The sequence below is a fragment of the Lytechinus pictus genome, unplaced genomic scaffold (assembly GCF_037042905.1).
Source record: "Lytechinus pictus isolate F3 Inbred unplaced genomic scaffold, Lp3.0 scaffold_19, whole genome shotgun sequence".
NCBI lineage: Eukaryota > Metazoa > Echinodermata > Echinoidea > Temnopleuroida > Toxopneustidae > Lytechinus > Lytechinus pictus.
This window is the reverse complement of record NW_026974140.1, coordinates 18,122,614-18,135,084: the sequence shown is the minus strand read 5'-3', so window position 1 is coordinate 18,135,084 and position 12,471 is coordinate 18,122,614. Positions and strand designations below refer to the sequence as shown.

Below are 12,471 nucleotides of genomic sequence, written 5' to 3'. Positions count from 1 at the left end.
CTGGGGAAATCCTGTATTTGCAGTTTCTACCTCTTCAACAAAGTAACATTTCTGAAACGAAACTTTGTATTAAAGGTTCTACAAGATGGTCTAATTCTAGCTAATTCTAGGTTAATCATAATTGGTCTAGGTAGCTTTTCTTGGAAAATAACGTCAGAAGGAAAAATTCTATCCCCTGTAATTGCAAGATCACTTTCTCTGTCTGGATTATATTTTGCTTATTCAAGTCGTAATTTGCACTTGGTTTGCAAAATCACATGTTCTCTGTACAGAGGTCTGTATACCTCCACATGTATTACTCTTGAGTTCATAAACAAGCAATGAATTACACATTGATGCAATGATAAATATTGATTTGACAGACGAATAGAAGAATGACATAATAGGAATTATATTTTCAACAACAAAGGGTATGCAATGACAAAAAGAGGAAGAGGTTATATTTCAGAAACATTCCAGTTTATCCAACATGATATTTAAATTATATTAGAAGTGGAATATGGTAAATGGCTTGATAATTGAGCAAGATACCAATAACAGAATATGTTTTCCTTATATGCTGATCATAAAAATACTTCAGTTTAGGTCATTAAGATCAGGATAATCATGACTCATAATTACATACTCATGGATAATAAACCAAATTGATCATAATATAATGGTCATGGATATCATATGGAGCAGAAAGTGATTAAAATTGGAATGCAGGCCATTATAATGCAAATTAGATTTGTGATTGTTTTCTAGTCCAAATATATTTGATACTGTAAAATGTAAATAGATTATCTTGTTTTGATGTGGCTGTGTTTGAATTCCTGAATGATGAGTGTTTAAAAATTTACATTGTTTATGTAGATTATAGATGACAGATTGATATCTGTTAATTCTGTGACATAAATCCTGGCTTATTTATTCAGACGTGACTTAGCTTTATGAATGCTTTCAAATGAAATCAGTTTGCATTTTGTATTGAAAAAAAGTGATTATTAAGGATTTGATATGTTTTAAAACAATGTAAAAGTTCAAGGACTCATTTGATATTGAAATGACAGTACAGTCCTGCATGAAAATAAAAGTTAAACAATCTTGATTTGCACCTCTGAATCAATCATAATTACAAATAATTATCAAATAATAATAATTCACTCAGAGCCTATGGATAGGAAACTAGATAGAAGGTGCACTCCAAATGCTATATATTATTATAGTATTTTTGAAATGTTTTTTTTTTGTAGGCTGATGCTGCCCTTGATATGGAAAGAAGACAGTTTCACAAAGACTCACTCTGCTATGTCTTTAGAATGCAACAAGTTCAAGAAAAGAAAAAGTTTGAGTTCGTAGAAACGGTAAGTTCTCATCTTTTAAGAAGCTATATCAGAGGATTTTTTTCTTTGTAAAACATCAGTGATTTTCACTGACTAATTTTATTTGAACCAATCAGAAGCAAGGATTTCAGTAGCCTTTAACAGTAATCAGTGAAAATCACGGACTATTTGTTTTCATGAAATGCTCCCCAATTGTTGGCAGGGATTTCTCATGTCTGTTTCTCATGTACTTTTATCTGCGTACCAATCTCTACTCTCACATTCATCCTCATGTGATCCACTCATGTTCCTGGTTCATTCTTTCATTTTCATTTTAGGCATTCAGTGATTGCTTCAATTAAACTCAGCAATGTGTGCACAAAATCGAACTGTAATATTTGCTTGCTTTGGTAAAGTAGTTGAGTATATTGATACCTAAGTACAAACACTCATTTAATACAATTAGACTACCTACTTAAAGGGATGAATAAACATTGTCTAAAATAAAAAGTAAACAAAAAATGCTTTTTGCAGAATTAGAGATAACCTGAAAGTTTTGATGAAATAAAAGTCATTAACTATCAAGAAAATAAATAAATGAAAGAGTGTTGAATACTAATAATGGAGGTACGGTGTAGATATCGTATCTAAGAGCATCCAACAGGCAGAGCATGTGTGTTAGTCAGGGTAGCAACACATAGAGAGCTTTGCCTAATGGAAGAATTATTAATGGTATCGTGGTACTCTGTTGAAATATGAATTTTCTATCATAAATATCTTGACATGTGAAAGACTGCTCATTAGTCACTGAAGCTCAAGCAATTTCTGTCTGTAATACAACAGAACCCGGAAAGGTGATTTTGATTCCTGGACAAATGAACAAACTACCTCTAATTCGTAGACTGAAATCTTTCCAAATATCCTGATATTTATCAACTTCCTGGTTTAATACCTCATGCAGTTGAGTTATTACCACAAGATGATATATGTTCATTTGCGATAGCATTGAAACATATATAGTCAGCTGACAATAGGCAATATGAAATTGAGCTATACCATTTAAATGGCAGAACCTTGCCCTCAAACTATAGAGCAAAGTATTTTACAAAATAGCAGTAGAGATTTGCCCTACTCTTTCATATTTTGTATTGTATGAGAGTATTTTCATATTACATACAATCAATCACAAACAGGAGTTGAATTCATGACTTCTCTACTTGCGGCCCTGAAGGCATACAATATTGTGTTTATGGATAGGATGGGTTGAATGGAAACTCATTTTATTTCCTTTTCAAATGGATAGGATACACAGAGTATGTTTGATTAGCCAGAGTAATGTACAACGTTATTTTCAGGAGCTATAGAGTTACAATGTCTCTGTTAGAAAACATATTTTACTTGCACTTTCTCTTTAACCATAATGCTAGCAATCATATAATAAGTTAGAAAGAGGTAATGTCCTGAAAATGGTACCACCATTTCTGGAGCAGTACATGTATGTTGTACTATTTATAAAAGCCTTTTAACTAAACATTACACACTTAAAATTGGCAATGCAAGAAAAACAACAAAATCATTACTTAAAAATACAAATTGGCTCTTATGATAAATTTTGACTGATGTTATATCCATATTTTTTTCAAAAAAGTATGATATTTAATAGAAAATTAAATGAATTTGCCATTTTGAGGATCTTCATGTTATAAATACATGTACCTCTATGTGTTAAGATACTGTTGTTTGTACCAGCACAAGTTTAGTAATTCATACCCTATGAGTTACAAAGGCTGTGATATATGAGATCCTATCTTCAGCTTTCTTCGGTCTTAAATTCACACTACATGCTGTCAATTTTACTCAGAATGGTGCCAGGCTGCCAGCTGGCGTTATTTCTGTTCCTAGTCAAACTGACTCATTTTCTGAGTTACTTTGACTAGGAATGAAACAATTTTCAGCTTGTGCTGCTTCATTCCGACCCTGATTAATTCGATCAAAATTATCAGGAATCTATTGAGATAACCACCACCAAAGGACAATACTTGAAAATAATTAAAGATGAAAAGATTGAGTAATAAACTGAATAATAAACAGATGATAAACAGTATGAGATAACAAATATCCTTTTGGATTGCTACAGGGTCTTGTGTTACAATAGTCACTCTGGCGACACCTACTCCAAACTGAACAAAGCTTCCAATGATATTAGAAACATTAATGTGACTATAGCATTGAAACTCAATATTGAAATATATTATTGCATAGTATAACATCTCTAAGACCAGGGGAGCGTTTCATGATTAAGGAATTATCAGAAGTTTTGTCTGACAAGTCCTGTTTCATCCGACGGATACCTTAGGAACTGTGCTTCTCAGCCAATCAAAATTAAGGAAAGTTGTCAGATTTTGTCAGACGAAAATGTTGGTGAAACCGTCCACTAATAATTCTTTTCTTTTCTTTGTTTTTCTACAGTTATTAGGATTCATGTACAGCTGGCTTACATTCTACCATCAAGGTTAGTTGGAATTACAAATCCTTTATCAAATTACCCCTGAACTACCGGATTGTTTCATTTTCCTAATATGGATATGTATCCTTGTACTTCAACTTTCTATTTGCTTGATACGCGGATATCCATTTTCTATAGACAATTGATATTAAAGTACTTGTTGAAGATACAAACTTGATTACTACCACCAAGCCTATCTAACTGGTGTTTCATAAAGCTATTCATTAGTCACATACTTTTTTAACTTAACGCAGGACTGGAACAAAGTCAGCTACAGAAGTGTATATCATTGAACACAAGAGCAGGTCAAAAGTTTTGCATAAAGTCATGCGTAACTATTAACATCTTTATGAAATGGCCCAAGACTTTTTCCATCAAGTAATTCTGTATTATACATCTGTACCATTTTCAACTGAAATTCTTGTATAGTAAGACATGTTTGAGAGTAGTGCTTATCGATTCTCCTTCATGTATGGGAAGAGAATAAAAACAAGAAACTGAATGATGAGATATCATTATCATAAATCACTTTAGACTGTCTGCAATGCTCTCAGGATTCTTTTGTATAATTATTAATTACTTTTGACGATTGATGAGTCATGGGGATTTCCCCCACTTTGCATGTGGTATATCATTGATTGTTTTCTTCTTAAAAAAATATTTTTACTTAAAAAGAAACAACATGAAAAAAGGGTTTTCTCATGTTCCTCAATGAATACAAATTAATAAAATGATTGCAAAAAATTTGATACTTACTTGGTATTGTGAAATAGACACGGGTAAACTTGATTTTTCTAGCCATCTTGATCAAAATGGCTTTGGAAACTATTAGAGATTACAATAAATGAATGCTATATCATCAACATGTGAAAAGGTATTTGGAGTAGTTAAGAATTTATGATTCTCTTATGAGGAATCGAAGAAATAAGACAAAAAATATAAACAAACCGATTTAAAGATGATGGGCAAGTGCCTTGTGCATAAAAGTTACAAATTTGGTAACTACCATGGTAACAATACTCCTCAGCCAATCAACATTAAGGATTTCATGGAAGTTGCAACTGGATGACAAAGATACCTTAATGATTAATGGTACGCATGCAACAGAACCAAGTAGCCTTGTAAAGATGATGAAAATACTTCTGAAGTGAAAAAGACATTAAATATAAACAAGATATGAAAGGAAGGGTAGGTAGAGAGAGAGAGAATGATAAATTAGTGGTAGAAAAGTGAAGCATATCCATACTTCCCTACAGAAAATTGCTCCCATGTTGATATCTGAACATGACGATGGTTGACCTTTGACATGGAAATAAATGAAAGTTGATATCAATCAATGTTTATGCATGGTTTCATCTTTACATCTAGGTCATGAGGTATCAAGAGAGTTCAAACCGTACATGACAGAACTTCAACTGAAATTACAAAATGTGAGTAAAACAATGTCTAATCTTGTTATTTCTACCAAAGCTCCTGTAGCTGGTATATATCTACAGTTTTGTTTTGTCTTCCTCTCTGGAGGTCCCTGGATGATATCCAATCCTTGTTTTAGTTTCAACATTGCTACTGGATTTCCTCCAAAAGTAGGAGATAAATTGTTCAATATATTTTTCATGGGTTTTATACAGTTGATGGAGTTTTAGTACTTCAATTGTGTCATTTTGGAGTTGTAACTGCTCATAAGGCAGATATTATTTCCCATAATTCTTTAAAGGAGAATGAAACTCTTGGAGCAAGTTAGCTTTTGTGAAAGCAGAAAAATCAAAGAATAAGATCAACAAAAGTTTGAGTAAAATAGGACTAGCAATAGAAGAGTTATGAGCATTTGAATGTCGAGATCACTAATGCTATGGAGATCCTCCCATTGGCAATGCGACCAAGATCTATGATGTCACAGATGAACAACTCTCCCCTTTTGGACACTATAAATATACCCCAAAAGATCTCTTTTTGCTCATTCTACTCATATGACAAACGATTCATCAATGATATAATGTTGTGAAACCTCTGTACTTGTCCTCTCATAAAGAGAACACCTCACCTTGTGATAGACTCTATAAAAGTGAGAATATAAGTGAAATAAGTACTAAAGTAATGAGGGAGTTGTACGTGTGTGACATCACAGATCTTGGTCGCATTGCCAATAGGAGGATCTACATGGCATTAGTGATCTCAATATTCAAATGCTCATAACTTTCTTATTATTCATTCAATCTTCCTCAAACTTTCAACAATATGTTTCTTTGATTTTTCTCTTTGATATGAATTCAGCTGGTTTCAAGGGTTTCATTCTCCTTTAATGACTGGCTTTGTCGCTATAATTTTGCATATACATGTAGTTGTATACAGTTGTTGAAAATGTATCCAAAGATGAAATGTTTCATTTACACTCTGTTTGATGAAACATGGAAAGATGTGTTTCGATAGTGAACTAGGAATTTAAGTGGCCCTGATTCATATCTCAGAAATCACATCTAAACTTCCCCCATTCTATAAAAAGATCCTATACATGCAATATCTTCCTTTTTAAAATAATGATGAGTTCATCATTTGTTTAGCAAACAATAACTTTGATGGAATATGGCTACATGTATGATCTCTGTATAAGCTCCTCACACTGCATAGGGGCATGCCATACTGGGATACAGCTGATACAACCGATGAATGCAAACATATTTTTTCAATTTGATACATGAGGAATGCGGCTTGATATTTACAAAGTCAAGTTCACGTGGCCACCTGGGTATACATTAGCAAACATTGCCAAGCTATACATCATGATTATGGAGATGAAACGAAATACAAGGTGTCTCAAGAAATGAGATGATGTATAAACATGGAAAGCAGAAATTCATTTCCAAACATGCATTCTCATAAAAAGAAGCAACAAGGTAAATATCTAATTAATATTTAGAATTTAATCAAAAGCGTGCTTAGTATTTGCAAAGAATACTTTACAAGACCTATGGGCATTCATAAATGAAACCAGGGGAGTTGGGAGTTAGATTTAACATTGCAGAAATATCATGTATGTAAGTATATGGTGTCTCAAGAAATACTTTAGCATCTTGAACAATGCGAATATTTGCTTTAGAACTTTGGAACTCAAATACATTATCTGTGACTCGATGGCTTTGCGATAAAATGCATTTTCCTTACCATTTTATCGTCTTAACCATTTATTTCATACCTTTTCAAATTTCCATTTTCAGATTCGAGCAGGTTTTGATGCAACGAAAGAAGAAGCTGAGAATCTAATGCACAAGATGATGGAAGTGAGTTCATACATTCTTCCCTATCCAGGGCCTTGTCTCAGAGAATTGTGATTGATTAGGGTCCGCTTCATAAAACTCATTATTATAACAAATTTACAACAACAGTTAAAAGCTACTGAAATCCTTCAATCTAATTGGCTGGTAGTAAATTTGTTACAGAAATTTTGCATTTGTTTCTACAACAAGTCTTTATAAAACGGGACCCTGATCAATGACAACTATAGAAAGCCATCCACGCCAATATTTAGAATGTGTAGATCTAGGCCCCGTCTTACAAAGAGTTGCAATTGATCAAAAAAATCTCAACTGTATTGAAATCCATCCATACCATAATTTTTTCGACAGAAAATTTGTCAAATCTCCTTAGTAAATAAAGAGAATCAAACTGAATCTTCAAGAAAATGATGAATGTATGAATATAGGTCATATCTAGAAAATATTTCGGACAAACTTGCATTTTAGCTGCTGACTTTGCCGGCCATCCATAGTAGTGATAGATCGGATCAATCGCAACTGTTTTTAAGACGGGGGCCCAGTTCAAACTTTCTTCTAAAAGTGACGTATTCATCATTGTCTTGACAAATCAGTGTGCTCCTCTTTTTTTCCAAAGGGACATTATTTCATATGTGAAGAAATATGACATTGATGGTTTCCATAGTTGCAACTTCTTGTGAGACTAATTGATCAAATATGTATTTCATCTCCACTACTAAACTTGTAATGATTTTACTTTTTACAGCTTTATTTATTGATTTAATTTGCACACTTTTTTTAATAGACCAGAAAAACATGAGAGTAAAAAAGATGGATTTGAACCTTTTTTTTCCAAGATGGAGTGCTGGAGATTTGTAATTGAACAGTCTTCAAATGTGGCTGTGGTCAGTTTTTAAATTTCTAGTGTCATGTAGCAATTTGATTTTGTTCTAGTCTTTTAAAGCTGATCCATGCAAAGATATTTTTTTTCAAGGATGTAGGGCAGTATAGAAACTTTTTGTCTGTCTTATATTTTCAGAAACCACATGAAAACAGGAAGAACAAGTCAACACAAGAAGGCTATCTATTTCTCTATGAAAAACGTAAGTTCTATTAACATTAACAAATCTTTCCATTCTCCATTACATTCTGTTACACATTGTCAAAGATCATTCCTGCAAGGCCTTTGCATGTATATGAGATGTCATGTTTGAATAATAGGATTGATTTTCCTAATGCTAAGTCACAATTGACTGTGGACATTGTATGAATTACTTTATATCAATTAGTAAAAAATATAAATGTATTGCAATTTGACTTGATTAGCAGCTCAGAGCTAATACATACCTCTTTTCAAAAATGATTCTAAGATCAAAGAAGAAAAAATGTGTGTCATTGTAGCACATCTTAGAAAATGAAATAAAAATTAGTCTATGAAAAGAAGGAAGCTATCATCTGTCAATCTGTCAATATAGACATTTTCCTTATAATTAAATATGTTTAAATGTTTGTTTTTGTTTTCAGGAGCACTGGGTTCCAGTTGGATTAAACAGTACTGTCACTACCAAAAGGATTCTAAGAAACTTGTCATGCAACAATATGTACAGACCCTACCAAAAGTTGTAAGTTTATTCTCTATGATATCTTGTATCTGAAAGGGTTTAGGGCATATTTCAAGAAAAGAAGGCACATAACATAGGATACTCAAAATATATACCAATAATGATATTCCACATTTCTATAGTGCTTGATACACCGCAAAAATGTCTCCAAGCACTTGACAGATATATTATTGCCCTGGTAGTCAGATTCTGGCTTGTCTGTAGCCCCGCCCTCAATGTATACATTTATTTCTGGAAAGGAATCATCTAAAAAGCTTCATCTAATCTCTGGACAAGTCAATTGGCTAAATGGTAGATGTGGTATAATCACATAAAGAATTCTCAGAAAAAAAATAATTCTCAGAGAAATTTGATATAAATTAAGCTTATCATTATCTTTTAGATATATGAAAAAAATAATGAAAATTGATCTTTTTCATATTGACTGGCCTCTCATTAGTAATGTGTATTGTATCTTAGCCCTGTGTAAAATCAATGAAAGTGCATCAGTATTCGGATTCATCTCAGTACTTTGATTTGTTTTAAAAGACAGATAATGTTACTGATTATTTTAACTCTTCAGTAAACTTTGATCAAGTAGTTACAAGTTTGACTTCTTTCAGAGATCTAAGATATTCTGCTGTACTCCTAGTTGGTTTTTAGTACCTGGTTGATTTCCACCAAAATAGGATTGTAACTGGAGGCTACCATCAGAACTATATGCGTCAATTGGTACCCTGATATCTGATAGAGGATTGATATTGTAATGAAAGTTTTGTGTGCTTTTTTATTTCATTTACAGACCTCAGATGATACCGTAACAGTTCTAACATGCACAAGGTATGATCCAACCATTCAATGCTCAGTTTTTATTGTCTCACCTGCATAGCAGAGTGAGACTATAGGCGCCACTTTTCCGACGGCGGCGGCGGCGGCATCAACACCAAATCTTAACCGAAGGTTAATTTTTGAAATGTCATCATAACTTAGAAAATATATGGACCTAGTTCATGAAACTTGGACATAATAGTAATCAAGTATTACTGCACATCCTGTGCAAGTTTCAGGTCACATGATTAAGGTCAAAGGTCATTTAGGGTCAATGAACTTTGGCCAAATTGGGGGTATTTGTTGAATTACCATCATAACTTTGAAAGTATATTGGTCTAGTTCATAAAACTTGGACATAAGGGTAATCAAGTATCACTGAACATCCTGTGCGCATTTCAGATCACATGACCAAGGTCAAAGGTCAATGAACTTTGGCCATAATGGGGGTATCTGTTGAATTACCATCATAACTTTGAAAGTTTATGGATCTGACTCATGAAACTTGGACATAAGAGTAATCAAGTATCACTGAACATCCTGTGTGAGTTTTAGGTCACATGTTCAAGGTCAAAGGTCATGTAAGGTCAATGAACTTTGGCCATGTTGGGGGTATTTGTTGAATTACCATCATATCTCTGTTAGTGTTTTGGTCTAGTTCATAAAACGTGTACATAAGAGTAGCCAAGTATCACTGAACATCTTGTGCAAGTTATAGTAGTTTTCAAAGTCAGCACTGCTGCTATATTGAATTGCGTGATGCAGGTGAGACCGCCAGAGGCATTCCGCTTGTTGTCTCTTGTAAGATATAGGGACTGTTTTTAAGCTGATTAGCCCTTGCTAACAATTGTCTCAAATCATTCTAATGAATCGTAGTAGACCAATATCCTCTAATGCTCCTTATGCCAAGCAGCAAGTTGATAGCTTTTCTAGGATGTTTGCTTACATTCTAATATATATTTATATTTACTCATGTTATTTTAAGTTTATAAATAAATTGAATTGAAATTTAAAATATGACTATTGTAAGAAATACTTTGATTTTATAAATTTATTACTAGTCTGCGATGTCTAGTAAAAATTAATTTTGCATTTTTAGTTGTTAACTGCTAGGAAATTATTTTGAAAAATATGTCAATATTTGGCTAGCTACATTCACAGAGTCCTATCCATTTGTGGATACTAAAGTTCAGATCAAATGAATTTTTGAGTAAATCATATATTTGTATTCGCTGAAAAATATTTGAGTATGAAATGGCAATTTTTTGTTTGGTTTTAATTTATCATTTGCAGAAGAATGTCAGAGTCGATAGAAAAGCGGTTCTGCTTCGACATCACAATCATGGAAAAGTAAGTTTGATTGATGGAGTGATTAAAATGGAAAGTGAAAGGTGTAAACAGTAGAGATCCTAATTAAGGGGAGCTCAACTTGAATGATTCAAATACTGCTAAATTATTCTTTGATTGTAACATGAGTCAGAAGTATCTTGATTAATTTGGATATACACAAGTTCATTATGTAGTTTGAGGATTGGTACCATAATTATGATTTCATTAGTTCATATTTATTATTTGCAAATATATATCATAACACAAGTTCAGGAAAAGTATGAAGGTTGTTTTAAAAATAGAAAGACAATTCTTCTAGTGAAGGGTGTAAACATGATAGAGCTAGAGTTAAATCTATATGATGCAGACATTGATAATCACTATTTACATCTTACGGTATAGAGAACTCGAGTGGCTAAACTAAATCTCTCTGATATTATAAGTTGTAATCATAGAGATAATGGGAACCATCTCCTGTATCACAAGATGGTGGTGATGATGATGATGGTGATGATGATGATGGTGGTGATGATGATGGTGATGGTGATGATGATGATGATGATGATGATGATGATGATGATGATGATGATGATGATGATCCTTTGTTCAATGTCATGTATAAAAATGTTAAACATGATGAGATGACCATCCTGATTTTAACTTAAATAATGAGTTGGACTTTATTTTTTTGTGTATTTCAGACCCAACGTATTAACCTTGCAAGCTATCACAGAGGAAGAAAGATCACAATGGATGCGTGCGATGGGTGGAAAAGAACCGGTGAGTAGAAAGAACACAATGGATGCGTGCGATGGGTGGAAAAGAACCGGTGAGTAGAAAGAACACAATGGATGCGTACAATGGGTGGAAAAGAACCGGTGAGTAGAAAGAAAACAATGGATGCGTGCAATGGGTGGAAAAGAACTGGTGAGTAGAAAGAACGCAATAGATACGTGCAATGGGTGGAAAAGAACCGGTGAGTAGAAAGAACACAATGGATGCGTGCAATGGGTGGAAAAGAACCGGTGAGTAGAAAGAACACAATGGATGTGTGCAATGGGTGGAAAAGAACCGGTGAGTAGAAAGAACGCAATGGATGCGTGCAATGGGTGGAAAAGAACCGGTGAGTAGAAAGAACACAATGGATGCGTGCAATGGGTGGAAAAGAACCGGTGAGTAGAAAGAACACAATGGATGCGTGCAATGGGTGGAAAAGAACCGGTGAGTAGAAAGAACACAATGGATGCGTGCAATGGGTGGAAAAGAACCGGTGAGTAGAAAGAAAACAAGGGCAGCACTACAGAGTTGGGGGGGGGGGGGACAGAAGTACATTAAAAAGAAATATGTTGTTTGTGTTGCTTCATATTACATGATGGTACTTTAAGGTCATCTCCCCTCTCCCCATCAAATCAAATTACCCTGGTGCTTTCCCTGAAGTCCACAAATGCATGTTATGGGAAGTAACAATTCTCAATAAGATTTGGGTAGTTATAGGTTTAGTCATCTGTGCCTCAATAGATCTTTGTTTAGTCTGGACACATGGAACTTTGAATATTATGAAACATTCCAATAATATTTAAGAAAGATTTTGTAGGTAGGTTTACCTTTTTGGTGTATGTTTTGTGGAATAGAAAAGAATAAGAATATCCCAAGGG

At 33.6% G+C, this 12,471-nt stretch overlaps 1 protein-coding gene across 7 annotated transcripts in view; it reads left to right on the top strand.

Moving 5' to 3' along the window:
• Positions 1-12,471, top strand: part of LOC129260765 (rho GTPase-activating protein 26-like) — a 99,831-nt gene that overhangs the window by 54,468 nt on the left and 32,892 nt on the right. For all 7 annotated transcript variants that reach the window (XM_064114483.1, XM_064114481.1, XM_064114484.1 and 4 more), the window contains exons 6-14: positions 1,236-1,346; positions 3,774-3,816; positions 5,179-5,240; positions 7,023-7,085; positions 8,098-8,161; positions 8,583-8,680; positions 9,462-9,499; positions 10,781-10,837; positions 11,518-11,596. In XM_064114483.1, coding sequence (XP_063970553.1) covers positions 1,236-1,346; positions 3,774-3,816; positions 5,179-5,240; positions 7,023-7,085; positions 8,098-8,161; positions 8,583-8,680; positions 9,462-9,499; positions 10,781-10,837; positions 11,518-11,596 — 615 coding nt within the window. The remainder of the gene's footprint in view (positions 1-1,235; positions 1,347-3,773; positions 3,817-5,178; positions 5,241-7,022; positions 7,086-8,097; positions 8,162-8,582; positions 8,681-9,461; positions 9,500-10,780; positions 10,838-11,517; positions 11,597-12,471) is intronic.